Source organism: Centroberyx affinis, unplaced genomic scaffold (assembly GCF_046629955.1).
Source record: "Centroberyx affinis isolate AG114_WGS23_722 - 3 ecotype Tasmania unplaced genomic scaffold, CSIRO-AGI_Caff_v1 ptg003738l_1, whole genome shotgun sequence".
NCBI lineage: Eukaryota > Metazoa > Chordata > Actinopteri > Beryciformes > Berycidae > Centroberyx > Centroberyx affinis.
The window spans coordinates 71,548-84,881 of record NW_027281617.1 but is presented as its reverse complement, the minus strand read 5'-3'; the positions used below and the strand labels follow the sequence as shown (position 1 = coordinate 84,881).

At 42.9% G+C, this 13,334-nt stretch overlaps 1 protein-coding gene across 2 annotated transcripts; it reads right to left on the bottom strand.

The window, feature by feature from the left end:
• Positions 1 to 2,653: 2,653 nt before the first annotated feature.
• On the bottom strand, positions 2,654 to 12,938 carry pfkmb (phosphofructokinase, muscle b). 2 transcript variants are annotated; one of them, XM_071540876.1, is made up of 24 exons: positions 12,839 to 12,938; positions 12,634 to 12,714; positions 11,638 to 11,742; positions 9,136 to 9,209; positions 8,807 to 8,884; positions 8,215 to 8,404; positions 7,460 to 7,625; positions 7,329 to 7,373; positions 6,776 to 6,884; positions 6,589 to 6,684; positions 6,405 to 6,497; positions 6,153 to 6,278; positions 5,870 to 5,934; positions 5,712 to 5,775; positions 5,442 to 5,588; positions 5,237 to 5,307; positions 4,955 to 5,042; positions 4,656 to 4,808; positions 4,186 to 4,350; positions 4,002 to 4,063; positions 3,809 to 3,920; positions 3,565 to 3,664; positions 3,345 to 3,450; positions 2,654 to 3,133 (listed from the first exon to the last, which is right to left on the bottom strand). In XM_071540876.1, exons 3-24 carry the CDS (start codon positions 11,720 to 11,722, stop codon positions 2,992 to 2,994), a joined length of 2,337 nt encoding a protein of 778 aa, XP_071396977.1. In that variant the 5' UTR covers positions 11,723 to 11,742; positions 12,634 to 12,714; positions 12,839 to 12,938; the 3' UTR covers positions 2,654 to 2,991. The 2 variants fall into 2 exon arrangements, with proteins under 2 accessions (XP_071396977.1, XP_071396978.1); XM_071540877.1 differs by lacking the exons at positions 9,136 to 9,209; positions 12,634 to 12,714; positions 12,839 to 12,938 and having other exon boundaries at positions 11,638 to 11,646.
• Between the last annotated feature and the right edge of the window lie 396 nt (positions 12,939 to 13,334).

Here is a 13,334-nt window from a genome sequence, read left to right as displayed (position 1 = left end):
CCAAGCATTGATGTGTATTCTAAGTTTACCAAACCACCTGCCTGTATACAATCTCACAATCTTGCTTTCTCGGGCCTGTAAATGTCTTATACCTACATGTTAACCATTTCAAATCAATATTTTGGTGTCCTCTTTAACCTCAAGGTCTAGAATAGTCAGTTACTGATTTCGGTAGGCTTTTTGGGATGGCTATATAAACTCCCGAAATGCACATTCTGGGGACCGCCCAATTGTTCCAACGGCCCATTATTCCGAAACCCCAATAGTCAGAAAAATGTCCAATATTGGACCGAAAGACCATTTGTCCGACATCCCAGAGGTGGTTGGGTTGAGGCATGGGGTCACTGAGGTTAGGGTTAGAGCAAGCTTACAGTCAAGGTTGTCAGAAGCCACGGTTGTGGATGGAGCCAGGCATGGAGATTTCGGACTATTGGGGTTTTGGAATAACGGGCTGTCGGAAAAATGGCATGGCACCCCAATGTCTTATTAGGTCAAATAATGTCATGGTTGCATGACATACGTAATTTGGCAACACCACCTCTGAATTATTTGAAAGCATTATGCTGCTCTGCTTTTTCTGTATGTACGCTTAAACCCTGTAACAGCAGCAAAACAGTACACTTGCGATCTTATTTTACTGTGGTGTTAATGCTCTCTTGACCATTCAAGAACACCTCATGTTTTCTTCTGAGTGGTACAGAGCCTTTTAATCTATCTAGTTATTCTTTACCTTCCATTAAAGAGGTGCCTTTTGTGTGCCAGGCTGAGCACCATTAGTAGCCTATACCCACACTGTAGCCTGAGATGGTCTTGTGGCTGTCAGGTTTATTCAGGGCCTGTAGAGAGAGAGAACATTTAGATCAAACAGATTAAAAGGGGACTGAAAGCCAGTCACAGGTTCTTTCACAAAAATACATCCTTTTCACACAGACCGTATACGCTGGAGCACTGTCCTCAGTGACAGCAAAAATGAGCTGGATAATATTGGCTGAGAGAACTGGAGAGGTGACCTATGGAGGTGTAGCCTAATCCTAAAACACAAACACATGGCCAAGATAAATAAAAGTGGCAAAAAATTACAATTATTGCTGATCATCTAAACTGCTTAGAAAGTCACTCCCCTCCCTTATTTCTGTTTATTCTGTTTATTATTTCTGTTACATATTTGATTCTGTCATAGAGGCAGCTGCTACTGAGGTGACATTTCCCATTGTTCATATATCCCAGACATCCTAGCATCTCCAGCTATATGGAACATGCCATTTGACGTATAGACCAAAATCTGGGTTGTTCCAACCTGTCACATCCTGCCAAAAGGATGATACAGGGAAAAGGGAGCAGAGAGAGGGTGAGAAGCACTGAAAGAAAGAAAGACAGGGGAGAGGGGGGGCACAGGGAGATAGACAGGAGTGAGAGACTGTGTGTGAGGCTAGTGAACACAAGAGGGAGAGAGGGGACATTAGATGTGCTCAGTCATGTAGGATGGCCTCACCTGGCAGACAGCTGCCTGCGTTGTGGCATCAAAACCTGCCTCTGGGGAGTCCAGGTTACCAGATATCCTGTGCCTGCTGACCTCTTTGTTGAAATCAGTGGCGTCTTTAGTAAAGGTTGGCTTGCAGGTAAAGATCCGGCTGGGCCAGGGGTTGCTCCTCTTAGCTTTCACCTCACTCACGTACGATAGGGCCAACTCATCCACTAATGAACCAAAACCTTACAGATAAACAAGTAGATTCATGCAGAGGATTTATGCAGATCTTTGTTGTCAGATTGGATTGGAATCTCAGGTCTTACCTATCCCAATGTCCTTAGTTAAGGTCCTAAGAGTGTTGACAGTGTAGAGACAGAGTGTAGAAGAAAAGTGGCAAGTGGAACAGTCGTAATCTTTTGTCTGATGATGGATGAACTGCAGTCAGAGAACAGCAACAACCCACAAAATGGCACTTTAATGGTGGTGTTTCTGTGGGAACGTGGAAAACAATCTACCATGTGGTTTGGGTCACAATGAGGAGAATCGCAAGTGAGTCAAGGAAGACAAAAATGTTCAAATGCTGAAACATGTTTTGTAAGAGATTTTATAAGATACAAGTTAAAATGCACAACTGACCTATTCTTCCCATTTGATAAGATTAGAAGAATCCATATACAGTCAGATGACCATTTTCTCATGAAGGTGCACATTTTTAATGTACGTTTTATGTAAGCCCCTGAAAATGATGGCCCTGATGAACACGGGCAGGCACTGATACACTACAAACTGTAGATAACAATGCAGCCCTTCCTGACATGACAGCCTGTAGTGTTGCAGAGGTTTTCTGTAGGCAAGTGCATTGTCACACAAGGCTAAAAGTCTTACGCACATGAATGCAACTTCAGTATTTCACACATTAATTCACTTGCATAGTTGTGTGAATCATCTATATAGTAAATGCCATTTCGAAGCAAAGAGAAAACAAGGTACAGTATAAGTCTGAAGTGTTCAGAAAAAGTCAAACTCAAATGTTTTTATGGTGTCATCATAAGGACACCTAACTGCAACAGGTGTAATGACTAAATTTTAGTTACTACTATTTACTACTTAAGACACTGTAGGATAAATTACAATTTGCATTGAGAAAAAGCAGACAACACTTGGAAGAAGGGAATTAAATATTTATTGTGGCTTGTTTTGCCATGGAAATGGGGAAAAATTAATTAGAAATGACTGATATGACTGAATTGATAAGTAATCCATTTTAAGTGGAAAGGGAAGTCATGGAGGGACAGAAAGTAGAGCAGGAGTGCAGAAGATAGAAACCAGAACCAGAATTTGTGGACAATGTGGCATAGAGCAGCTTGCTGCAAAGGAAAAACAGCCTCTGTAACATGAGACGGCTCCAAAATACCAGACTATATCACACAAATACCAGCAGTTTCCAAATTACAGCACACATGCTTTGTGTAAATAATACACCTGTCTGATTCTTGAGTGGATGACTGTGAGACGTGGAGGGGCTACTGATTAACTAAGCCTTTCTTCTTGATGACATGTTCCATCGCAGCCCTTTCAGAGGTGTCCAAGCTGATTTTGTACTTGGCCAGGATCTTCAAGATGGGCCTCAGCTTCAGCCACCACTCTGTCTTTGGAATACGATGTCTGCAGAGGAACGAGTTTGTCAGTGCAAAGAAGAAATGGAAAACAACGAAAATAAATTTCTCTAAGTCAAATAGTAAAATCATTCATTAGGTCAGGGAAGTATTTCAATTAATGTAACAGTAAAATTTGAGTAAATACAAAACATGCAGAGGAGATGCAGTGAAAAGAATACAAAGCGAGGCTGTTGGGAAGGATAGAAAAGAAGTCTCACTCAAAGTCAGTCTGTTCTTTAAGTTCTGCCAGCGGCTGGAAGGCCAAAGCTCTCTTCTTCATTCCTAACACACAGGCAGAATCTGGAGAGTTGGCAAAGATACGACCTGGAGGCATAAGGTTACAAATAGGACACACATCAGCACAGGGAGCACACGAGTTCACCACACCACAATTGTTATAGACCACATTTTGTGTTTTGAGTGACTTCACGTTCTCACCGTGTCTGTAGCACTCCTTCAGCTTGTCAGTCAGCCACAGGACAGACTTGGCCCCCATCTTCGTGCCGAAATTCCTGTCAAAGGGAGTAGGTGTCCCACCCTAATAATAAAGGCAAGACAACAGTGTCTCTACTAAGGTCTCCTTACATGCACAGAATTAGCTAATGGCTATGGTGGCAGTGGCAGTGGTAGTGAGTTTGTACACAAAAAACATAAAAGATGAACAGTACATCCTTTGGCACACCTGCTGCATATGTCCAAGAACATTCTTCCTACAGTCGAAAATACCCTTGCCCTCCTCTGAGTACAGGTTGAAGATAAAGTCTGTGGTGTAGTTGGCGTTGCATTTCTCATTTCTGCAAAAAAGGTGAGTTTAGTTTAGAAAAGTAACAGCACACTGTGATCAGGATTGTAGTCTAGAGGAAAGTCCCACAAACCTCAGAATGAGTCCTCTCTTAACTGTGGTCTTCATCTTCTCCACCAGATGTTCCACATTCACCTACAAATGAATCAACTGACCAGTGAGTTGAGAAACCAACCATCCATCCATCCATTCAATCACTCATCTATCTCTTTCATCAATCAGCTGCCTGTCTATTCATCCATCCTATAAGCACAGACCTCTAGGTCATGGATGTTGAAAGGCTCCTCGTAGATGTAAGCAGCATCTGCTCCAGATGCCATGCCTGCCATGGTTGCCAGGTAGCCGCAGTGTCCCCCCATAGTCTCAATAATGAACACTCTTCTCTTAGTGCCAGCAGCAGACTGCTTGATCCTGTCGCATGTCTGAGAAAGAGAAAGAGAAAGAGAAAGAGAGAGTTTGTGATCTCTAACTTGATGCTTTGGCAATATTGTTCTTAACTTTCATGCCAGTAAAGCTTATTGAATTGAATATAATTAAAATTGAAAGAGAAAGAGAAAATGAAACAGAAAGAAAAAGAGAGAGAAAGACAAACACAAAGAGAAAGAGAGAGAAGAAACTTAAGTAGGGTAGTCTCTCTCTCTCTCTCTCTCTCTCTCTCTCTCTCTCTTTCTCTCTCTCTCTCTCTCTGTGTGTGTGTGTGTGTGTGCATGCTCTTTAAGAATCTGACCATGGTTATGGTGTTGAGGGCAGTGTCAGCGCCAATACTGAAGTCAGATCCAGGAATATTGTTGGAGACAGTAGCAGGAATAACGACAAGGGGAATACACAGCTCCTCATACTTCTCCCTAGCCTGCACCATCTCCAGACCCCCGACAAATGCCTGATGGAGACAGGAGGGAGGGAAAAGTGTAAAACACTAATGAGGAACATTCACAATCAATAGGACTGAGATGGGTTTTACCATGAGGGCTCTTTAATTAAGAGGTAAGGATATTATTGAAACCACTCTATGTTTCAGTTGCTCACCTCAAAGCCTCCAATAATGACCAAGGCGTGGATGTTGAACTTAGTGATGCTCAGGCTGATCTGCTCCATCACGTCACAGGGCAGAGATCTTCATAAGAGGGGAAGAACAAAGAAACAAAGTGTAGATTCGACCTGTTGTTTTTCTTAGACTACATAGCAAAATCATCAGTGTTCAAAATTCAAAATCAGCACCACCAGTGTTTATATAAGTCCAATCAACACTTCTTAACACTTGGAAATCTGCTGTGTAGCTGTGGAGAGGCGTCTGTTGAAATATCTCACCTCTTAGTGCCCAGCATGGAGCCTCCCTTGCCGGTCCATCCTGCGACTCCAGACCAGTTGATAGGCTCAACCTGCGCAGGGAGGATTACAAAGAAATCAATCTGAGTGTGTACGCTCGATCATGCTCTCACATATGCGTGTGCATGTACACTGTAAAGCTAATGGAAATTCTTCATTTGTTTATGTGTATGTCACCAATATGTACCATTCCATGAGCCAAGCCGTCGAAGCCATCATGCACTGCCAGCATCTGGTGGCCCTGAAGGAGGCCAATTCTGACAGCTGAACGGACTGCAGCGTTCATCCCAGCACAAGGAGCGCCCACATTCATTATGGCAATATTGATATTACTCTGGGAGGGGCGCATATACAGAGAGACATTTATCAGAATAAATGCATTTACCAAGGGCAGTTATTCACATAGAAGCAACTCATGTAAAAGAGACACAGAGGCATTGAAACTGCAGTTCCTCACCTTTGTTTCTGGGGGGTGCACATGAGCCAGCAATCTGTAAGTGTTCCAGTTGTTCTCAAAACTCCTGTCATCAAGCATTAGCAGAAATGTACAGACATTTACAACTCAACACAACACTTGAGAATTTAATATGGAAAACATAGAACTGCGTGCCTCACTTTCCCCTGAGCTTCACAGCATCTTCAAACCTCCCTTCAGCCATGGCTTTGGTTACATCTTTAGTCTGATATGAAAGGAGATAAACAGAATGGAATCAAGTACATGACACCATATGTGGTATGTCAAATATATAGCTAGTTAGTGCTCACCTAGAGCAGCTCAAAAAACTTTGAACGACCATATTATTTTCTCTCGCTGTTGATGCCATGTCTTCATTTACAGTCTACACACTGTAGGACTGAATTATGATTTTTCTTTGTATATGGGCTGGATTTAACTCACCACTTGGACACACTCCATGAGAGGCAGCCTGACAGCCATGTTTCCAGACAAGCTGACCACACATGCAGGAGTCTCTGGTGTGGCCTCTAGCAGAGCCATCACAGCCTCCACACCCATCCTGCTACCCTGAATCGAGGCAATGAGAAAGGAGAAGAGGTGAGAGTAGTAGATAAAGCTGTATTTGTTAACACATGGCCAAAAAAAAAAAAAAAAAGATAAATTGATATATATTTAAAAGGTTGGGGAAATTACCAGGATTCTGTCAAAGGCGGAGGGGGTTCCACCTCTCTGCACGTGGCCCAAGATGGTGGTACGGGTGTCGAAGCCTAACTTCGCTGCTATCAGCTAGGTAGATAGAAACATTAGATGAGCAGTCAGTCTAATATGACTAAAACCCTCCCTTGTGCTGATAAGTTGGAGTGCTGTGATGACTGACCTGTTTGATATCGTCACAGGAGATAGGTTTACCATGGCGGTCCATGGCTCCCTCTGCAACAATGATGATGTTCAAACGGGAACCACGGCCTCTTTGCTGAGAGGGACAGAGAGAGACTTTAGACATCAGCAGAGAGTGTAGCAGAAAAGACCCAGAAAGGTCTTTAAAGATAAGAAAATATATTTACCTCTGTCAGTCTCCTGCAGAGATGCTCCTCCCATTCCTCATCTGGAGGCATCTCTGGGATAAACACCCAGTCAGCGCCACAGGACAGAGCAGTCACCAGGGCCAGGTAACTGTAGGTAGGGTGATAAACTAGGGTTCAACCAGGGTTCTTAGGTTTTTCAAGGCTGATACATTTTGGATTGAAACTGCTAATAGCCAATAATTTGTGCTGACATTCAATATCTTCCTCTGAAACAGCATTTAGACAATATAGGACACTAAAATAATTATACCAAAAATATGTAATCAAACAAACGAGGTGGACAACACTAACTGGCCGATATTTAATTTTTAATAAAAAGCCAGTATTGGTCTGGTGAACTTTCCATTGCAACACATTGGTATCAATTTTCTGAGCTTACATGGGGATAAACTGTTGAGATCTTAAGGAAAGAGGAAATGAGATCTTAAAATGACAGAACATTGGTAATTCTTACTTGACAATTTAATGTAGTAATGGGGAGATCTCACAGAACACACACACACACACACACACACACACACACTTTACTCACCCACAGTGCCTGCCCATCACCTCCAGGATGAAAGTCCTCTGGTGGCTGCAGAAAGAAACATCTTAGGTCAGGAGTCTTCAAATCACATGCAGTTTTGTCCTTCATTCGGATGTCTGTGTGTGCATGTTTACCTCTGTGCTGTAGTGGTGATGGCATCCACTACCTCTATGATGCGGTGAAGGGCAGAGTCGGTGCCAATGGTCATGTCAGTGCCACAGAAGTCATTGTCAATGGATCCCACCATGCCAACGATATTCAGGTGAGAGGAATGCTTGGCCTCATTTGCTGTGATCTTTCCTGAGCACAGGTAAAATAACAGCACACTCAGTTACATCCCTTTACTGATTTACTGATATACCAACGTAGCTGGAAGAATTGCAGTAATTTGTACCATAGTATCACCTCCTTAAGTGGAATTTGAATGGGTTCTGTGGGTGCCTGGCACCCATGGCCCACAATATAGAGAATCCCTTGGAATGAGGTAATATTGGTCAAAATTATTCATATTTACTCAGAAATGAGCATATTATGAACAATAATCAACAATTTTCCGTTGCTAATTCACTCTAATTCAACACAGTCATTGACAAATTTGCAAAGATGAACTCTAGAAAAACAAATAGGGTTGGTGCAATATGGCAGATTTTGAAAAACTATAATTTCAGTATGGTGAAGTTATTATTTTTGGCCTTTTAGCTAGAACTGGTTGGGTAGACAGATCAACAACTATTGCTTGCACCCATATGCATGAAAGGCAAGCACTGCCTCATAATTCATAACTATCATGACAGTGTAGAAAATCATGTGTAAAAGTGACTTGTCACAAGTTGAGGCTGTTGCTTAGAATGGTGAATTTTGGGTCATAGCTGTGCTGGAGGACTCTCACCAGTTTTGACCAAGTCCCCCAGCAGCTCGCTCCACTCTGTTCGGAACATGTTGGCACCAGTCAGACTGCCATCACCTCCAATCACACACAGGTTGGTGATGCCCAGCTTGACCATGTTACAGGCAGCTTTGGTGCGCCCCTCCTTGGTGCGGAAGTCCTGACAGCGGGCGCTGCCAATCACAGTTCCACCCTGATGCCAGACAGAGAGGAGGGGTTTCAGTACCAAACAAGGAGATTCAGTGCACTTTGAAGCTGAGACATTGAGAAGGTACTTCCCGCCAAGCAGGGAACAGAAAGATGTAAATGGGGTAAGGATAGGATTATATGAAACCCCAGCCTTCAACTCTAAATTACATTACTATTTGAGTGGACCCTGGCATTTGAATGACCATTTGACCTACAAGACCTAGTAGCTAAAGAGTATCTAGAGTTACATAGCCCACCAGTCTCATGAAAAGGTTAGATTAGAATCTGTTGACCAGATAGTTAAAAACAGTGAGAAGGTTAGGTAATAAATGTGCAGAGGAGTATGCCTGTATTCTGTATGTGTTCTCCCATATTATGCACATATTCTGTGCATGCGTGTTCTCACCAGCTGCAGCATCATTGACACACTTTCCCAAGTAGCTAGGCGGATATTGTCTCCTCCATCAACCAGACCCTGGTAACCCTGAAAACAAACAGTAAACAGCACACAATATCACTCCCTGGCAAAGAATTCATCGTTGGGAAGAATCTTTAGACTTGATGATATATGAATGTTTTTGCCCTTGCATGCACAGCAATTTCAGTCCATCAAGTGTTTTATAAGTATTTGAGTGGTGTGTGTTCATGATTCTATGTAAGCTCAAGCTTGTGCACAGTAATCACTCTGTAGGAGACTGGGGGACATAGCACAGTAGGATCAACAGCAGTATTTACCTCATAGACAAAATACACCTTGGCTCCAGTGTACAGTCCCACTCTGACTGTGGCCCTCACAGCTGCATTCATACCTGTAGGCACAGTGTAGATTGTGCACATTAGCCTTTGTGCCCACTTTGGGAACAGTAATTTAAGGACAGCCTGCAAAATTTGTACTGTAATGGATGTGCTTAAAAATGTAGCCAAGTGTAATACTCAGGTCAAACATACATAAGTAAAAGTTAAGCATTGCATCAGAAACTGGCCAACTGTAAGTTGCATCTACATCAAACCTGTGCACTAAATCGACTTCAGTTAGTCCAAAATTCTGCTGCAAGATTGCTGACTAGAACCAAATGCATGTCTCATATCTGGCTACCTGTGTTAATAGATTTTAAAATTCTTCTTATTACATATAAGGCTTTGCATTGCCAAGCAGCTGAATATATTGCTGAACTTTTAAACTCCTGCATTACCTCGAAACCTCTCAGGTCATCTGACCAAGGGCTTCTGGCTGTCCAAGTATCTAGACTGAAGTCTGAGGGCGACACAGCCTTTGCAGGAAAGGCCCCTAAACTGTGAAACAGTCTACTTGCCATTGTGAGAGCTGCTGAATCTGTTGTTTTCACACATTAACACTGATTATGCTTTGTCTCTCTTTTATTACCTCCGCCAAGGAGGTTATGTTTTCGGTGCCGTTTGTCTGTTTGTTTGTCTGTTAGCAGGATTACGGAAAAATGACTGGCCCGATTTTCATGAAACTTCGTGGAAGGGTGTAGCATGGGCCAAGGAAGAACCCATTAAATTTTGGAGCGGATCCGGATCCGACTCATGAACAAGCAATAATAGCATGAACCTTGGTGGAGGTCTGCGCTATCCGAGTGCCCTTCTAGTCCACTGTTTATTATAGTATTATAGCAGTTCATAATTCATATCTTTTGCTTCAACCTGCTCCTTAACCTGTGGAGTACCAGATGGGTGGGGTTTGTCACAATCCACTGAGGGACAGAAAGTCTGAGACTGTCAATCTTTTTTCTGTGATTTACCTGACACTGTCTGAATTGTCCTGATGCAGTAACTCTTCTGGTACTACAAGCAGGCACAATTATTACAAGAATTATTTGCAAATTCTATTCAGTTTTGTATTTTATCATGAATAAAATATGTTCCTGTAGCCAACTGCAAAATCTTCAGGTAAACAAAGGTGTACATTGACCAAAACAACGTACAACACTATACACCTTAGAACCGCTCTTTTATCTGAATGTATCTCCATTGTAAAAGTAATAGTGAAACTTCTCAGTAGCAATGGGATGCTTGTATTGCAGGAAGGTGGACTGGCTAAGTGTCTCTCTACCTCTCTCAACACATACAGCCTGCTTAAAGGACAAGATGTGGATAGATTAACTTTTGGGGGCACCAAGAGCGTCTCCACTTTCAGTGGGAAGGAGCAGAGGAGAGAAAGGAAGAGAGATAGGACAGCCCACCCACTCTACCTCACCATGTCACAGACATATGACAGAAAGGTCATGCCTCTAAAATTAGCCCCCATAACAGATACAGTGTTAGAGAGAGAGGCGGAAGGAGAAAGAGGAGAGGAGAGGAGAAAGAAACTTGGACCAACTGATATAAAGATGTATGAAAACATATGCTTGCAAGGGAGAATATGTATTTGTGAGTGAGTGAGAAGAGGGGAATAGGAAAGGCATACGGGATAGTCTGTTTTACTCTGTTCAAGGCCTCAGCGTTGTGCTGTCACACACTTGCCCTTAGGCCTTACAAAGTTCAGATGGGTAGACATACAGACAGATGGATAACTCGCTGCCTCACATGCTCACACTAGAGGGTTGTGTGGGGTCACTGACAGACTTCCCAAAGGTCAGAGTGGAGATATTCCTCATCAAGTTAAAGGTCAGGGGAGAGTCTGCCTCACTCTGTGGTCCTGGCAGCCCTGGATGAAGGACTTCATGCTGCCCTTTTCTATAAGATAAGATAGCTCTGTGGCAACAGAGAAATCATCAAAGTATTATGTTCAATAATAAAAAAAAAAGATAGCTAGTTTGCCTTGATATAAAGGGGAACTGCAATCATGATTGCATGTGGCAGTAAAGAAGTGACAAGTGTGACTATTGATTTTTTTCACAAAGCAGTGTCATTTCTAGTGCTATACCTAAACAATTATCCATACATGCTGTAATAGTTACCATGGATTTCAGCTTCTTATGTAACCTTAACTTTAGAGTCAAAACACAAAACTAACACAAAACTGCTGATATACCTTTGTAGGCTACCTGTATATGACAACCAACAATGACCATTTTACAGGCATCAAACGCTGGGCTGCAAGATAAAACTATTTCCATAGCACACTCAAAGCATAGCTCAAATATTTCTTCATATGTCATTGTTTTAAGCCCTGCTGCTGTGTTAGTAAATAGCAACTGTTCCCACAGAGCAGAGCCACTCAGCCTCCTGCTGGCACTCCACACTCGCATACCAGCCTGGAAACCCACTACTTACCCTGGGCATCGCCTCCCGAGGTCAGCACAGCGATTGCCCGGCCCACTCCCATCTTGGTGGGATCCACAGGAGCTGGTTGTGCCATCGTCCTGGAGCTGATGCTGGCTGGGGGAAAGAGGGTAGAGCGTTGGCCTTGACTGTAAAAACCCCGATCACCACTGCTGTATGGTGTGGAGTACAGAGTGTCTCTCACCTCCTAACTCTGCTGCCTGTTTTGGAAAGTAATAGTAGTGGCAAGGGTGCACAGCTTAACTATCCTCCTGGCAGATACTGAGGCACGCGTAGTTGGTCAAACAAATTTACACACACACACACACACACACACACACACACACACACACACACACGCACACACACACACTCACGTAAAACTCCTGCTGATGTTACTGCATCTAGTTACAGATGCATGATTTCAAACATGTGATCTCAAATGTAATGCCCATAATCATCATCATACTATAAAGCAAGGAATCTCTGTCTGTATGTGTGTCCTTCGCATATCTCGAGAACCGTTCGTCCGATCTACTTAACACTTGGTGGGTGTATTGCTGGGGACCCAAGGACGTGCAGTGTCGGATTGGACACGCGACACGTTCAATATTAATAAACTTTGAATAAACAAGCAAACAGCGCTCTGTGCAGCAGCGGGGCGGGGCAAACAGCGCTCTGTGCAGCAGCGGGGCTCCAAGCAAGCAACTGATAGCCTACCCCTATTTTGAACAGGCACTGCACTAGTTGTTGGAAATGCAGTAACTATCAGGTCTATATTTACAAAACTATCAACTATCAAACTGCCACAGCATAGGCATGTATCAAATCTGTACCGCAGTAATCATACAGCTGGTTGTTAACACCATTAATGATTACATAATGTAATTGATTGGGGTAGTTTGTGAAACTGAGTTGTAACAGTTTGCTCAAGACGGTCCGATACACCCTCAACTCTACAATCATTCGAATCAGTTGTGATCGCCCTTTAATCGCAGTGTAGCTTACCAGCATCCTCTGCTGGTGGTGGATCAGAGTTTGAGGACGTCTTGTTTTCACATTCAGAGGCTGACGGGTCATCATCACCACCTGAGGAGGGAGAACCATATCACATTACCCATACTAAGATCCTGCCCTGGATCTACTGTACATGTGGTTGTGCTCAGCTGATTCAGCAGCTGTTCTACGTGACATAAGAGACTCTGTAACTCACTCTCAGGTATAAAGCTGTGTCTCACTCACATGATATACCCTTTCTAAGTCTGATAAACTGCTCAAGCATTATTCCTGGGCATTTCTTCTCATATCCACTTTCTCTTAGTTATTGAAAGCATTGACGATCCTTGTGTCACATCCCCTATCTGTATGTGGCAAGATAGTTTACTCCCACTGGCCTTATCATGTCTTTTGCTATGAGCTGCAGCTGATAGGCTGGTCCAAGACCTCATGTTGTGGACTAAGAACATGAATTTATTAGCCAAGACTGTTTGGGACTTTTATTCCCAACCACCTTCCTTCATCTAATAAACAACCATGCTGTCTCCTCTGAGTCCAGTAAGTCAGATGTCCAGTTCAATACAGATTGATGTAGTATTTATTGCAAGTAGATGAAATTGGTTGTGCACTGGGTTAGACCTTCGGGTATTATAAACTGATGCCTCCCACTCGCAAAGTATATAATTCACACTATATATAATTTATATTTGTTT

Coding starts and splice junctions, on each gene's coding strand:
- pfkmb (XM_071540876.1), bottom strand. CDS start 11,722: ATGGCACAACCAGCTCCTGTGGATCCCACCAAGATGGGAGTGGGCCGG. Junction 8,405..8,806: donor TGTCAATGATGCTGCAGCTG/GTGAGAACACGC, acceptor GTCTGGCATCAG/GGTGGAACTGTGATTGGCAG. Junction 5,935..6,152: donor TCATGGAGTGTGTCCAAGTG/GTGAGTTAAATC, acceptor CTTTCATATCAG/ACTAAAGATGTAACCAAAGC.